The sequence below is a fragment of the Lytechinus variegatus genome, chromosome 11 (assembly GCF_018143015.1).
Source record: "Lytechinus variegatus isolate NC3 chromosome 11, Lvar_3.0, whole genome shotgun sequence".
NCBI classification, from domain to species: Eukaryota; Metazoa; Echinodermata; class Echinoidea; order Temnopleuroida; family Toxopneustidae; genus Lytechinus; species Lytechinus variegatus.
The window spans coordinates 30,514,292-30,530,723 of NC_054750.1; the positions used below are offsets into that span (position 1 = coordinate 30,514,292).

The 16,432-nt window shown below is 36.1% G+C and overlaps 1 protein-coding gene across 1 annotated transcript in view; it reads left to right on the forward strand.

The window, feature by feature from the left end:
* LOC121424554 overlaps positions 1–16,432 on the forward strand; it is a 28,569-nt gene that overhangs the window by 5,750 nt on the left and 6,387 nt on the right. The window contains 13 exon segments of the mRNA XM_041620281.1: positions 2,831–3,130; positions 4,291–4,659; positions 5,211–5,373; positions 6,118–6,200; positions 6,861–7,114; positions 7,735–7,822; positions 9,571–9,647; positions 10,223–10,259; positions 11,272–11,369; positions 11,610–11,735; positions 12,338–12,486; positions 13,232–13,367; positions 16,018–16,167. Coding sequence (XP_041476215.1) covers positions 2,831–3,130; positions 4,291–4,659; positions 5,211–5,373; positions 6,118–6,200; positions 6,861–7,114; positions 7,735–7,822; positions 9,571–9,647; positions 10,223–10,259; positions 11,272–11,369; positions 11,610–11,735; positions 12,338–12,486; positions 13,232–13,367; positions 16,018–16,167 — 2,030 coding nt within the window.

Below are 16,432 nucleotides of genomic sequence, written 5' to 3' on the forward strand. Positions count from 1 at the left end.
TTTGAATTGCTTGCTGAACTATCTCCAGGAACTGAAAGAAGCCAGGGCCAAGTGAATATCCTTACTCGGGACTTCGATGTTCATTGTACCTCAATCATGATAATGACAATAGGTTTAGTAAATGCTGTCTAATGAAATCGTAGGTTTAAAAGGAGCGTAGCTCTAAAAAATGAGTAAGGTAAAATCACACTCTTCGTCAGTGCCCAAATGTATGTATCATTATACAAATGTATGTATCATTTTACAAAAAAAGGCAATTCAGTTGCTATAAAAAAGTAATTAAAACAATAAGGGGGGCCTACATTTTACAAGCTCTGCTTTTTAGTTGGCCCTCCCTCCCTTTCAAATATTTATATATCTGGATCTGATGATTGTCTATTGTAATTTTAGAATGTAATTTATTTTTTGTATGTACTTCAAATGTGATTGTAATATGTTACTATGTCAATTGAATTATAATTGTAAATATGAAATTGAAAGTGGAAAATAAATAATTGAATTGAATTGAATTTATCTTACTTAACCCTAAAAGGACTGGGGCCATGATACCCCCCCCCCCCCCTCCTCAACTCTTCCCGCTATATTTTCAAAACGCAAACAGATAGCGCCGCATAGTTCTATGACTTTCGCGCAATAGTGCGGTATGGTGTGTTATCCCGTAGGATTTGTTTGCCAAAATTGATTTTTGTTTTGTTTTGGCTTCAATAGGGTCCCTTTATATTAAAAATGATGGGGTTCAAATTTTCAGCCCCCTCCTTCCCTTCGTGGGGGGTCCTTATTGGCGCCATGTTGCCCTGTTCAAAGTCCAATAGGATAATCCATTGTTTTCAACCTTATTTCTCACCTTTCTTCGCCAATTTTATTTTCAAGTTGTCTGAGGTGCATGAGAATGAATATTTGATGATGTTGTGATGTCAATGCTTTTTCAATTTGACCATACGGGGGCGGATTTTCCGAAAAATGCCCCAAATTTGTAAAATATTACCCCAAAAATGTAATTTCCCCCTTTTTGGCTCTAGAATTATGACAAAAAGATTACGAAATGTAATGCATATTTCTTGCTATACAGTCCAATAACGGAGGATATCACATATCAATATCACATGTAATTTACATGATTATTCTTGGTCAATTGATGTAAAAATCAACCCCGTATGCAGTGAAAACCTTACTACAACTCTAGAGGGCGCCATAACTTATGATGATGTTAGGGCACATGAGAGTAATTCAACCGCGCGCAAAGCATGCCGGACAGGCGTAAGTAAAGATCACATGACTTTATTGATTAAAATAATTCATTAAAAATAGATCAAATGTTTGTATATCAAAAGAAAAACGATAGACATTATGCTATGTTCATACTCTTTCATAATCAAGGCGTTTGGGAAGGCTAGACTGCATTTTTGTATTTCATTTTAATCATTATTACCCACAATGCAGTTCTGGTTTTTCTGGCGATGAACTGGCCGAAATTATGTTTTTTTTTTGTGTTGTAGTAAGGTTTTCACTGCATATAATCCTGAAATGGGGTTGATTTTTATATCAATTGACCCAAAATAATGATATAAATTGCATGTGATATATTCCTCTGTTATTGGATTGTATAACAAGACATATACATTTCATTTTGTAATCCTTTTGTCCTCATTCTTGCGCCAAAAAAGGGGGAAAATAATGTTTTAGGGGTAATATTTTACAATTTTGGGGCATTTTTCGTAAATTCCGCCCCAATAGGGTAGAAGTGGAAAACATTGACATCATAACATCATCAAATATTCATTCTCATACACCTCAGACAACTTAAAAATAAAATTTGCGAAGAAAAGTGATAAATAATGTTGAAACAATGGATTATCCTATTGGGCTTTGTACAGGCCAATATGGCGCCCAAAAGGACCCCCAACGAAGGGAAGGAGGGGGCTGAAAATTTGAACCCCATTATTTTTGGTCTAAGGGTTCCTTATTTAAGCCAAAACAACCAAAAATCAATTTCGGTACGCAAGTCCTACGGGAGCTGGGTTAGTGACCTACCATACCACACTACAATTTTTCAGACAAAATTCGCGACATAGAATCGTGACGCCAAATGACTTTTTGCGAGACAACGTCATGCCGAAATTACGGGAGATGAAATTCATAAAAGGGTGATTTCTTTTCGTTCTAATTGGTCTGCCAAATTAATTGAGGGTTGAATTTATTGTTAAAGGGTCTGTATTAACTTCCATTGAAAAAAAATAAAAGGTGAAAACACAAAAAATACCTAAATTCTAAAGAGAAATAAATACATAAGGATAAAACTTAGCTTTGGCAATTTTTTTTTGTGGAAACCTTTTAAAGTAGATTCCAATTATGACATATGGAAAAAAATGAATTGAAATTAAATATTAAATATGCAAATGATGTTTTCTACGAATAAATTTGCATATTGTATTCATAATAAATAAATTATAATTTTCAGATTAATTTTTTACATAGGGTTGTAGTTTGCGTGGTAAAGAATGTGCGTGCCAAATTTCGGCGCGAACGGCGGCCGAGAACAGAAAGAGGCCTTCATGCCCCCCCCCCCTGACCTCGATACATCTTGAATAGCTCAGTCCTTTAAGGTTTAACGGTCTACACTCTAAAAACGGTAAGAGTGAAAACGGTGGGAAAAGACAAATGAGTGAAAGCGTTTTCCAACCTTATCGAAAACGCTGTCACTCCTCTGCCCTTTTAAAGGGTGATCTCTTCCTTTCCGCCCTTTCATTTTATATAAATTATGCTTTATCACAGGCCTTTTAATGTGTGTGTCTAGTGTACAACGGATCTTTTTCTTCTTCTTTTACCGTAGACCGTTTTGAAGTAAGCTCGGAAAAGACCAATCCTGGAGTTGCACACTTCCACTTCCATTGTTCCTACACAACGTCACAAGAAAGTACTCATTCCTCTGAATATCTAAAGGCAGCCGCAGGAATGTTTTCTCCAGATCACATGATAAGTTATGTGAGCTCCAATGTATTAGATACATCCATCAATAATTCATTTTGGCATGAGTACTTAGGCAAAGAAGAGCCTATCTACTGCTATGTCGGGATGCCTGAAGACCCATCCGGATTTGCGTTCGTAAGACTTCCACCAAGAGAATTCTTTGGTATGTAGGTCGTATTCAAACTCAACGGATTCTAGTCATGCTGGTAATAGTGATCGCTTAAAGCTAAATGAAAGTAGTTGCAGTAAAACACTTATTTCGTGAGAAAGACTGTAAAACCAAGGTTAAGTATGACTATATCATCGTAGATCTAGATCTCTAGATTTGTCAGTTTGTGAAATTATAAAATCTAAGCTGCAATACGATCACACTGAAGATCGCCAACACAGATAGGCACACGTTGGGCAGTGTATTATTATTGCTGGAATAAAGACCCGACGGAAGTGGCCGAATCCGCGGTTATTTTACTTATTTCTCAGCAATTACACAATTCTTCAAGAATCCTTTGGCACATATTTTTTTTCATACAAACAATTGGGTGGTAATCATATTAGATTCTGTAAAAAGTCATTTTGAGATCGCTACCAGAACTGGAATTCATCTTTAATCTAAAATAGAGCTGTGACGTAAACTTTCGAACTATTGCATGCGACGTTATTATTTCATTGAATATCAAACGAACAATGACTGTTCCCTCGGCAAATTTATGAAGATCCATGCACTAAGGTAATTCTCTCTGGAAATATGAAAAATCTTGGTTGAATCAAATGTTTCTGTCCAAAACCCATTATCCCGAGGACGATAGGGAAGAAGTAGGAACAAATACACTACATCGAGAAAAACTTGTCCTTTTAAGAACACTTATGTAGTATCTTGATGAATTGATGCTCTACTTCAACTATACGGAACCTTCAAAGGATACCTATGAATTATCTTAAATATTCTGGAATGTTTGTTTTTTCACAGTTCGCTGTTTTACGAGAGAGTCGCGATTTTAATAACAGATTATACATATTTAAAAAGCACATCACTCCTCATGTTAGAGGCATTCAGTCAAACGAAACCAACTCCGAACCGACAGATCTTTCTTCGGCAATTACGCAATTAGATTATAAGTCAGGAGTCAATTTCGCAATTGTGACTTTACAATCACATTCCCAAGCAAAACCATTATGTTAGAAGTTCATTGATCACTCGTGGTTCGCCCTATGGCTCTATCCCGATAATACACTTATCAAGAAGGGTAAAAGAAAATCAACAAACAAATCATTAATAAGAAAATGTCTTTCCGTCTCGTTTTATTGATTTACCATACCTTGCAGTTTTACCAAGCTACGGTGGTAGACCAGAACTAGTTGAATCCGGATACTACCATGTTGTTGTCAGTTGGAGGCAGTGGAACTCAGAAATTGATACTGGGGATGGACCTATAGTCGGGTACAAGATATACGTCCGGTTGGGCACCAAGGTTATATACGATGATGAGGTCCAACCGCCAGGGGTGGGCCTACCTGATAGCCCAGAACGTGTTCTTTCGAAGAGGTCTACAGACAATGCCACGGAGATGGTGACTTACAACGTTACCAAACTTGAATCAGGGTCGACGTATGCTATTCAAATTGCAGCGATCCGAGACGGCATCAAGGGGGAAGGGAAATCAGGACCGATATTGACAATAACAACAGAAAATCGTATGTTCATCTCCGTATTTACGACTTTGAAATTTATTTCATTTCTCAGACCTTTAATCTCACAAGTTTGCAAGTATAAAATTGAACTGGGTGAATGTGCTTCGTATAAAACAGTCTTGTATTAGGGAATGGAATGAAATTAGTATGGAATGACTTTACGACCACATAAATGATTTGGAATAAAAAAGGCTATGCACAATTATATCCGGAATACACTTGATTAACGAAGCCCAATCAAAAATTAATTTCAGAAATACTTATGCGTGTATTATTCATTTTCATAGGTGCTCCTTATATTTTATATCATTACTCGACTAATTATCATTATCAAAATGATTCAGTTCTTGTAAATCAATATTGATGCTAACCTTGATTAGTATATATTATTGGTTAACTCCCTGTCCTTTTGGTAATTTATTGTACAACCATTCAATAATTTTGGTAATTTTTTTTTTTCAGTTATTCATCATTTTTTCAATCGCAAGTAATAGGTACAATGTCATAATTCAGGCGTACACCTGTATCTGTAATGCTCTAAATCTTAAATCCAGTTCCCGTCACAGTGACTACACCCAATTCAACTGACACATCGTCTCAGGGTGGCAGTGGAACAGGTAGCTCCCTAGTATCGGCAGCAGCAGGGGGAGCGGTTGGTGCCATTCTGCTTATTTTGATTGTCATCATTGTAGTCATCATCGTATTCAAGCGACGAAGGTAGGTTCCTAGAAAAGCAACTGACTGCTCCACACTAGAAGAATACAAAGATACAGGTTTTGTCATCAAAAGCATTTTCAAGTACTTGCCAATTCAAATGTCTAATCGCCTATTACGCAAGATCCGACTGAAATAAAGTGACCCGGCTCAAATAAGAAGGTGTTATTTTTGTTGCATTAAGTCTGTCTTCCTTTGTATCTATCGTATAATCTTAAAGACACATACTCACCAACACCCCCACGTGCCTCACACACTCACACATACACAAGCATTTGCTAGTACATGTATAATGTTCCTCTAATGTTCCGCTTCCTCGGGCGGATCGTTATGGCCTAGTTCTAAGATTTTTTTATTGTATTTGTCAACGTAATTGACGAATGGACTTGAATACCAAAACATAAATAGGTACTTCACAATCATGAAACAAACTTGAAGGTTTTTTCTTTCTTTATTATATTTATATACTCTCTAAAACTGCAACATCCAATCACTTACAGTGTTGTTACACTTTTATTCAAATATATAACCATGATGTTTTCGATTTCGAACAAAAGCTTGTGAGAACATGCGCTTATATCTTTCGTTCACGGACATATTAAAAAGAGCGACATTTCCAAACAGAAGTTGAATGATTATGGTGACATTTATTAAAGGCGAGTGATAATGCTTAGCTTTTAAATCACATTTTTGTTTATTACAAGCTTTATCGAAATGTTGAACTATTCCCCTTTTTCTCTCAAACAGGAACGGTACTAAATCTCCCGTGGCCGCTGGCATTAAGGACCATGACATATCAGTTGATTTACAAGACACATCATTAGATGGAGGTGAGCCTTTAAAATACTAAACTAAAAAGACAACTTCTAATGTTGGTTTATCAAGGAACTTCAGGTCGTTCAGGGACATTGTTGAACATGTTTAACTATCGCTTTCCTTTTGTTTTCTACCTTATATTCCTTAGTATTACCTTCTGATCCACCTCTTCGATAATTCGTTTGTGTCCAAAGAATTCTCTGTTTTACAAACATGGCCTTGTTTATATATCCATCCCGACATCCACTAGTACAGAAGCCCGCGTACTCGATCTTGAAGTCTTGTAAAATTATGCAATTATGCAATGATGCAGTTATCATGAGTGCACACAAAAAAATTGACTTGAAGGAATAATCGACACTAAAGTTTAGCAGTTCAGCAGTAGTTTGACTTTGGAGAAGACGACCGGGTCCCTCTTTCCAATAACTCATTTTACCCTGACAGGCAATGTAGCATCCTGAAATGGAGGGGCACCGAAACACATGTTGCACATAAGGTGGACATGTAGAGAAGAGATATTAAACCTTCCAATTAGCCATTCTTATTGCATTCGTGGTTGTCTTACCCAATACTCTATCATTTAAAAAAAAGATGTGTTTTTAGTACGTAAGTGCACAAATTTTTACGAATTTGATGTTAGTCTAATCAGTGCATCGTCATTTCTGTTCTCTCAGGAAATGAGTATAGCGGACGAGCCTCCGTTACGAATCCGGAGCAAGCACCTCCAAGGAGCACGAGACATAAGCCACCTGTAGCAGCCAGACCTTCGCGTCGGGAGACTGATGTATTCGACTCCGATTTCATGGCTGGATCATCTGGGCAATCTGGCGTCAAACCTCCCACGACACGGCAGCCAATTCCTACAGCTCAGTTTCTTACGTTCGTCAATGCCAACAGACACACTAAACTCTTCTCGAATGAATTTCATGTAGGTCGAGTTCAATAGGACATAAAATGATTTTCAGTCGAGGTAATGGGCCACACTGTACACCATGTGTTAGGTCCTGGAAATGACTTTAGGGATAAAAGTGAAATGGATAGGCTGGAAAGTGGAGGTTAGATTTCAAAGTAGAGCATCTTATTCGAAAATTAGTGTAGTCCCTTAAAACGACTGTAAACCAAATTGTGATCCAAGCTTAAGCAGTAGTCAAGATGAAATGCTCGAGTAGATGAGAGAAAGCTGGCTTGATTCGGGGAATGGAGTTTGTCTCGAGCCTGTTGACTCTCCGTCTTTAGGAGACATATGCCTACGAAATGATTTTCCTGATCAACATATTCCTTCCCATGATTACCCCGGGAATGATCAATTCGTTTACAGTTTACGTATTCTGGAATTTTGACACTCTCATTAACACTTCTTCTATTTTACAAACCTTTTACAAAAAATCTTTTTGCCAATGGGAAAATAAATCTGCTGCTCGAAGGCCAAAAACTGGGATGGAGTAGTTTAAAGACTGAGGTTTGCATAATTCTATAGAAAATCGGTGTAGGCGTCTCGTTAACCTTTTGACAAATGATAACGCGAAAACTTCTATTTGCTTTTTGCAGGACTTACCTGGCGCAGACATCTATCCACAGACTGTGGCTCGAGAAAAGATCAATTATACAAAGAATAGATACAAGAATATTCTACCATGTGAGTATCAAACGAATGATTTCCTTCCTAAATTATGATGTTGATGTAATACAGCTTTTAATCGTGAGACCACCAGCGTACAGATGGGGGCTGGTTACCTTGCCCCCTCCCCCACACAAAAATACGATGAAGAACAAAGGACCAAAAAAATGGAAAAGGAAAAGGATCACATATGTCATTCTCTGGATATTGTGTCAAAATCTATCACAGTAAAGAGGTCAAAACCTTTGCTTTCCCGCTTCGCTTGCTCGAAATTGTGCCGCATACGCACACTTAGCCCCCCCCCCCCTTTTTTTTTTATTGCGCTACTGTATTTTTTCTTAAATTAGGGCCTAAACTATTAAATTTTGGCGAGACTTTAGCCAACACTGTGTTATGATGGTGTTATCCAAAGGCTGATGCTGTGTGGTTCAAAATAATTCTTCTTCCAATGGACAAATGCAAAAGTGATATGGAATGTAGGCCTAATATTTCGTATAATACTGGCGATTAAAAGCGAAATCAATATTAACATGAAACGGGAATCTCCTATCTGTGATGTACACATAAACTGCTTTTTAAAGCTATGTATAAAATTGCATGTATATGGGAGGAAAACAGTTTAGAATAAGTCATTCAAATCATATAGACTTGAAGGAAACATTCAAATTTAAATAGTAAACGTCAAGTCCACCCCCAGAAAAATGTTGGTTTGAATAAATAGAGAAAAATCAAACTAGCAAAACGATGAAAATGTCATCAAAGTCGGATTTAAAATAAGAAAGTTATGACATTTTGCATTTTTTCTTGTTTTTTAACAAAACGGTATTATGCACAACTCAAATGAGACTCGATGATGTCCCTCATTCACTTTTTTTTTATTGTTTTAATTATACAATATTTCATTTTTTATAGATTTGACAAGATCGACCAACTTGACTGAATCATTTAGTATTTAACAATGCTCACTCCAATTGTTCAGGGAGAATTAAATCGTTGTTTCACTTGACAATGAGGAGAAATATAGAATATTCCCTATTTCATATAACAAAATACAAAAGAAATAGTGAGTGGATGACGTCATCGGTCTCCTCATTTGCATACCCACCAGGATGAGCGTATAACTGGTTTGTGAAGTTAAGCAAAACTTTAAAATATCAGAACTTTATTTTACATCCGATTTTCATGAATTTTCAGTGTTATTTTTGTTGGATTTTTTCTTTTTTTTTAATTCAAATCAACTTTTTGTTGGGGTGGACTTGTCCTTTAATTTCTGCCACTTCCTGTAATTTTCATAATTGGTGTTTTCTGTGAGATTTGTGCATTTGTCTATCACAATTTTTTTTTTTTTTCAAAGGCTGTTTTACTTTGTATGTGGTTGATTATAAGGACACTGTAAACATAAAAAGAAATAACATAAACTACATAAAAACGAAGAGAGGAAATATACTTAACAGTATTGTAATTTATTAAAGATGCGTGATTGCCTTATCAACATTAAAAATGTTTGAAAACTCTCCTTACGTGCTTTGAAGCAAATGTGCTCTGAAACTCCCCAAAACGAAACCAGTCTTGAAACATAGATTAAAATCCGGATGGATGCTAAACACTATCCCATGCTATTGATATCTATGTCATCATCTTATGTTATATTCGTGTTCGTATTAATTGCTAAGGAAATAATATTAAAACATTAAAGGCGGTACATCCAGTGATTAATTTTGTATCCTGATGAATCATATTTGAAGATTATTTTATTTTTTGTTCAGATGATTCTGCGAGGGTCAAGCTCGATGTCATCAACGCTGATCCTCATTCTGATTATTTCAACGCTTCCTACATTCCTGTAGGTAGAATTTCATATCAAATGTAGAGATCTAAGTAAATTCGCAAATGATTCGGGTTTTTGCATTTAACTTGTTCCATTAAAACGAAAATCACCATTAAACGGATCCCAAGGACATTAACGATGCTGAAAAAATAAATGAATACGTTGTCCATGATATAAAGCTTATATACTATGCCCCTTTATTGAAGTAATGAATACACATAGGACTAGAAACGCTACATCCTTACACAAACACACGCACCCTCACCCCCATCACGCACAAACCCACACCCTTTAAAACGCCAACATGCACACACACACACACTGTCGAATAAACTCACCCATTATTTAATCACACAAACGTGCACATCTTCACACAACTTGGTCAGGCACAGAGTAAAGTATTAAATTTGCCGATTGAAGATGCTTTCATTTCACATACACATTGTAAATTTGAAATTACATTTACATCCGCAAACGCATTGTAAGTATAAAATTCCGATGTCTCTGAGTAGAAATTTTACATGGCTGTAAAAGGATCTACATATAATTCAACCTATTAAATGAAATCGATTTTTTTTCCTTTCACACAGAGCTTTGAAAATGACAGGGCCTTTATCGCATCGCAAGGTATGTCCTATGTACTAATTTTGATATTGGTTCATTATGTACATGCAGTAAAAGAAAATGAAAATTAACGCAAATGTATGGGCTTACATTCATAAATTGAAATTATACCATTTGTATACATGTACATCCTTTTGTTTTTTACAAAGTTTTGATAATCTGAAATATATTGGAATACTTTATAATATTCTAATGTAAAATTGTAATTGTTACGAGTTCTTTTTAAGAATGTTATTTTACGTTTGAAATAGAGGACCAATCTCTATATTTCTATCTATAGATTTAAACATTACGTGAATGCCAGTAGAGTGCATTTGTACAGTGAAACAAAAATCGGGGAAATACGAAGCTATTTCAATTTTCATTTGGATGTGGACCAAAATAAATTTTTATGTAAAATTCGAATTTTCAAAACGTTTTAATTTCATGTCAACCATGTAAGATGGTTTTAGAACATACTCAATAATATATCACGATATAATGTGGGAGTGATTTGTTTAGAATATCGACTAATGGGGCGTATCTAGAAACATTATTTCAATTGCAAATCAAGTTTAAGGACCAATATTAGGTGCTATGATTTTAGCACGTTTGGTCGTGTGGTCCAGTGGTTAGAGCATTGGACTCATAATCGCAAGGTTGTGAGTTCGAATCCCAACACTGCCATTGTTTCCACTTTTTTAAAAAGGCCCGAGAGTGATATCTGTCGTCTATATAACGTCAACCACTATGACTGATTAATCTAGACGTAAAATGTTTCATAGGTAATTGGTTATATACAAGCTTGGTATTTACCAGCAAAATGCTGCCTGCCGAGTTCCTACGGGAGTTACCACAGACAGAAACAGAAATAGTTGCAATTGATACCAATAAGATTCAAATATAACTTTAGTAAAGTGAATATCAGTAATGTTCGAGTCATATGCTGAATTTATAGGTGTTTTCAACAACAAACACGACTCTTGGTATCAAATGCTGAATAATTACACTTTCTTCCTAAACTGTGTGATTTAAGGACCAAACAAGGATTCCATGAACGATTTCTGGAGGATGATCTGGCAGGAAAATGTAACAACCATTGCTATGGTAACGAGGCTTCAAGAAGGTGACAAGGTCAGTCACTACAATTTATTTTTTTTTCTAAAATAATTCACATAAGAGGAAAGAAAAATGAATATCGTTACATAAGTATTGTCTTATTTATATAGTAATGACAATGACGATGATTATCATTACGGTGTTGATTAATATAAAACGTATATCATAACGATGATGATGATAATGATGATTATGATGATGATGATGACGATGATTACTTTGATAATAAAGATCTTTGAACTTTGTTATTGCTAGATAAAATGCCGTCAGTACTGGCCAAGTCAACAAGGCGATTCAGTGATGTTTGGAAATATCAAGGTAGAACTGATATTACTGGAACCGTGCAACGGTGGAGTCAAGAGGAAAATGATAATGAGAAAGGTTCGTTAAGGATTTACTGTAGGCTCCATTCTGAAGTTTAGTTTTACCAAACTGATTTTTTTTTCAAGAACAGCAAATAAGCAAAATTTCCCATAGACATGATGGATATAAGATTCTCATTCAGGAAAGAGAAATACATCATGTACCTATATACCAATATGGAAAAAATAAATTGGAAAAATGGTTATGGGGTTTCATTTTTTACTTTTCTTCCTTCCACCCTTGGGGTGCAATAATGTTAGATTAGTTCAATTTTGTCTCGAACAGAAAAGCCTTAATGGTTGCAATACCTTAAACCTTAAACATTACATTAATAAAGTGAGAAACATTTTACACGTAGGCCTATACTAAATCTGTTTAGTTGATTAAATACTTAAGGATTTCAAACAAAGACAATTATACTAGGTGAAAAATATACATTTCCTGCAGTCCCTACATTATATTCAAACATTGGATGTAGTGAAATTTTCTAAAAACAACACATCCATCCGGTTAAAACAAATATAAATTCAAGTTCATCGTGTCGATTGGTAAACATAGTTATTCTAAAGCTTGGTTATTATTTAGGTTTAATAACCTGCTCTACCACTGTATACATTTAGGATGAGCAGTGTAGGACTGTCACCCAGTTTCACTTCCGGGTGTGGCCAGACAAAGGTGTACCCAAACACACTTCACTGCTTCTCAAGTTCATCAGGGAAGTCAAGTCCCATCATGGACCAAATCCGCATCCTCTGGTCATTCACTGCAGGTAGCAAATATTACCAGATTCTACTCATTCACCCAAACACCCTCTTTTTGCTAGTAGTGTAACTAAACTGTAAATGCTCGGTTATTTTGTCATTCTTACACGCTTTGATTAAAATCATTAGATTTAAAGCATTTTTTCAACTTAACCTTAGTACGGTCCAATTTATATCATTTGAGGCTTAAGGTTTTAATAGCTACTTATGTGTCCAAAAGATGTTGGGAAAAAATGCCCAATTATCTATAGAGCTATGGTGACACACGGTAGGCATGAAGGAGGAGGAGATTATACATTTACTTCGATTTAGAGCATGTAGGGTGATACCAAAAAGTCTTTACCTCGGACTAACCAATCGGCAGGCAGGCTTTGTTCTCAATATCCAATGTCTTCGAAGAGCACCGAGTTCAAAGGTTTCTGTATAATCTGTCAAGTTAACATCGCGTCTATTTTTTTACGGTAATAGTACTCTTGTATTTAACGCGATGACATCGTGTAAGAACATGTACGTCATCTTCCTTGGAAGCTGGACATACGTATCAGAAGATGTCGTACTTTTTTCATGACCTACATTGAATTTACAATAACACTTGAAGATCTGTTCATGTAAGTGCGCATGATATATTAACCATTTCATGATTTCATAGTTTTCTTTTAACCACAGCTTAATCGTGTTTACCCGAATGGAAGACGAATTTACCATTCATCGTACCGTGTCAATTCTAATTCATTTGACTCTGGATTTTTCTAGTGCTGGTGTTGGACGAACAGGTGTTGTGATCAGCATCGATAGCATAGTAGCTCACGCCAAGAGGACGGGGATGGTTGATGTCTTCAGCTTCGTCACGAAAATCAGACAGAATCGACCATACATGGTCCAAACACAGGTCAGTAATGAAATGCATGTTTGGACGATGATATTGTTACATTTTCCTGTGTAAACAAAAAAGGCAAAGCCGATTCCAAACACGGAGTTTTGTAACCAACATTGCCAGTGAGAAAGTAAGTTTTTCGGCAACTGTTGAGTTTGACTCACATGTGCTCACAGTCAGTCGGCAAGACCTGAAAAAGTAGCTTCTTTTATCCAAGTGATATTCATGACTATAGGGGTTTGCATTATTAATGAGCTTGGTGCGAAGCAAAACACCTCTTTTTATTCTGCCATTGCTGCTCTAAATATTAACCAAATTTCATGTTTTTGGTATCTTTGTAAAGAAGAAGAATCATTCTTTCAGGTCATGTGTTTGGAATTTTTAAAAAATGTTGTATAGGAAAAGAAATTGATATAAAACATGAAACAAAATGATTTTTTTCATGCAACAAATGTTGTTGTCTTCACACTTGATTTCTGGTCGAGCACAAATGATTTTTAGATCATAATAAAGCTGAAGATCTACGCTTTAATATGATATAATTTGTATAAGAAGATGTATCTTAGATGGGTCAGCAGCCAGCTTTTCATAGGCCAAGTACATTTAGCAGCTCAAAAACAAGAATACTGCACTCTGATTGGTCACAGAGACCACACACCCACGCAAATTCCAATGTTCCCCACACTGGGCCTCTGCAAGGTCACACTCGCCATGTGGTATTCTCTTCAAATAACCCGCGCCTGTTGTTAAAACATTATTCAGCCAATCAGAACTCTGGATTTTATGTTACTCAGAAATTTTAGAAATCTCGTCTTGCATCTTGATGGAAAAAGCTGGCTGCTGACCCATCTAAAAGATGCCACATATCAAGAGTGACATTGTAAGAAAGTATAGAGTTTGAGCTTTCTGATGATATAAATAATGTTGGTACCTGAAACACAAAATGTTGCACAATTTGCAAGTGAAAACAGAGGAAGAAAATTCTGTTTGATGCATCTTTTCTGGTAAAAAATTCACTTATTTATCAAAATATTTTATTCAAAAGAATGAAAAAGTAACATTTACTCTTCCCAATGGTACAAAAATAATCAATTTTACTCCAGGAGAAAGTGGTTAAATTCTTTGAGAAAAAAGTCTCACAATTCACGAGATTTTGCAGGGACATGAATTCAGCCACGAGAGGACTTGGATAAATCTTGCCCATTTGCTCATTAACAGGGGCTTGCCGACTGACTGCTCAAGGGTGCGTGTGGAATAAGTTGGCGTGTGTGTACGGAGTGTGGTTGTGTTTGTGCGTGATGATGGGAAGGTGCATAGGCGCACGAGGATGTGCGTGCGTGTATGAAAGATATTAAATGGTATGGGTGTGTGTTTATCGATGGTGAGCGTATGTGTTTGCGTGTTTAGCAAATCTTTAATTCACGATCTTATTGACATCCGCTTTTCAGTGATAGAGTTTCCCTATAAGTTCGATAAAGCAATCCTCGAAGAAGAAAGAAACTCTTGAAACAGGGCAGCTTGTGTGGAAGAACAGGATCAGCGAAAGTACGACAACACTAATGCAATTCAAACAAATTCCGTCATGTTACAGTCATGTACAACTACCTCTTCTGGACACTAAACATATACTCGAAAACAATTTCTTTTGTTTATTGTATTAATAGGACAAACCGTCATCCTTGATAATATTGTTGTGGTACCTATGTTACATGTCCTCTCATAAAGAAACACACCTGGGGCCCTTTCATAAAGAGTAACAACTGTTTTAACTTTGCCATTATGGGAATGTTCCATAAAATATAAACGTCCGACCCCCTATATTTGGGACCTTCATCAAATTTTCTGTCTCTGATTTCTTGTTCTTTTGACAGTCTGTAATGCTCTCAAATGACCAAGACTTGGTCAGTTTATGAAGTGAAGTAAAACTTGAGAAAATGGTCGTACAAAAAGGTTATTTTATGTAATTGCCCTATCATGACTATGGCAACTACTGTACCACGGTAACCATGCTTTTTATTGGCTGCTGAGCCCTGGTTGCCATGTTAATTTTCATAATTGCAAAGTTACAACTCCCATTGAGCCGGGCACCTGATCGTGTAATAGACTAGATAACAGAGGAAATTTATATGAAATATATAATTGGGAAGTTGTAAATGATTGACAATTTACGGTATGGGGGTAGGGGCGCCTTGCATTGAAATTCGAACTTCTTTCATAACAACCGATAAAATACAAAGTGTAAACTCAAAGCTAAGAGACTTAAATTGATTGGTTAACATTGGTTTGACTTTTAAAAAATCTGAGCTAGAAGGTCACACTTGTCACCTGTGTCTGTGATATGTTACAAAAATGATGCCCAGAAAAAATTGCGTTCGAAAATAATTATTTAGTGCTTCAAAAATTGAAATATAAAGTGACCGGAAACACCATCTTAATTTTATCCCATACACTTATGTGTACTATTTAGGTGTCTATAAGACGCCTATTTACAAAATCGGGGTTTGCCTTGCAGTTTTAGCTTTCCATTTCCAATAATGGTTGTTTTCAGGGTTTATTAGTTTTAATACATGTACTTGTACACATGTTTTATCTTGGTTTGAGAATTCTTTAAATCGGCTGCCTACAAAGTTAAACAATACCTTTAAGACTTGTTTACCCGGAACAGGAACAATATGCCTTCATCTATGCGGCTGTACTGGAGGATCTACTCTGGAAGGATACTGGAATTCCTTTGATTCATTTCTCGGCTCATCTTCAAGATTTGCATGCTTCCGTGGATGAATATGGACTGTCGAAGATGACCAAGGAGTTTGAGGTAATATAATATACAAATATACCAGACTTATACAGAATGTATAATTGGGAATTCTTTATTCCAGTTATAGAAGTTACAAGCTTGAGGAAAATCGTTTCCAGTCTGAGGATGAATATGAATGCATCTTTAGAAAAAAAAACCTGGTATATTTGTTTCAACATCCGTTCTTATGGTTAGAACGATAGGTCTTGGTACACTAGTCCAAGTTCAAATACTTCCTCGTGATGTATAATCTCGTATAACAGCTAACCACCTTATCAGCCAA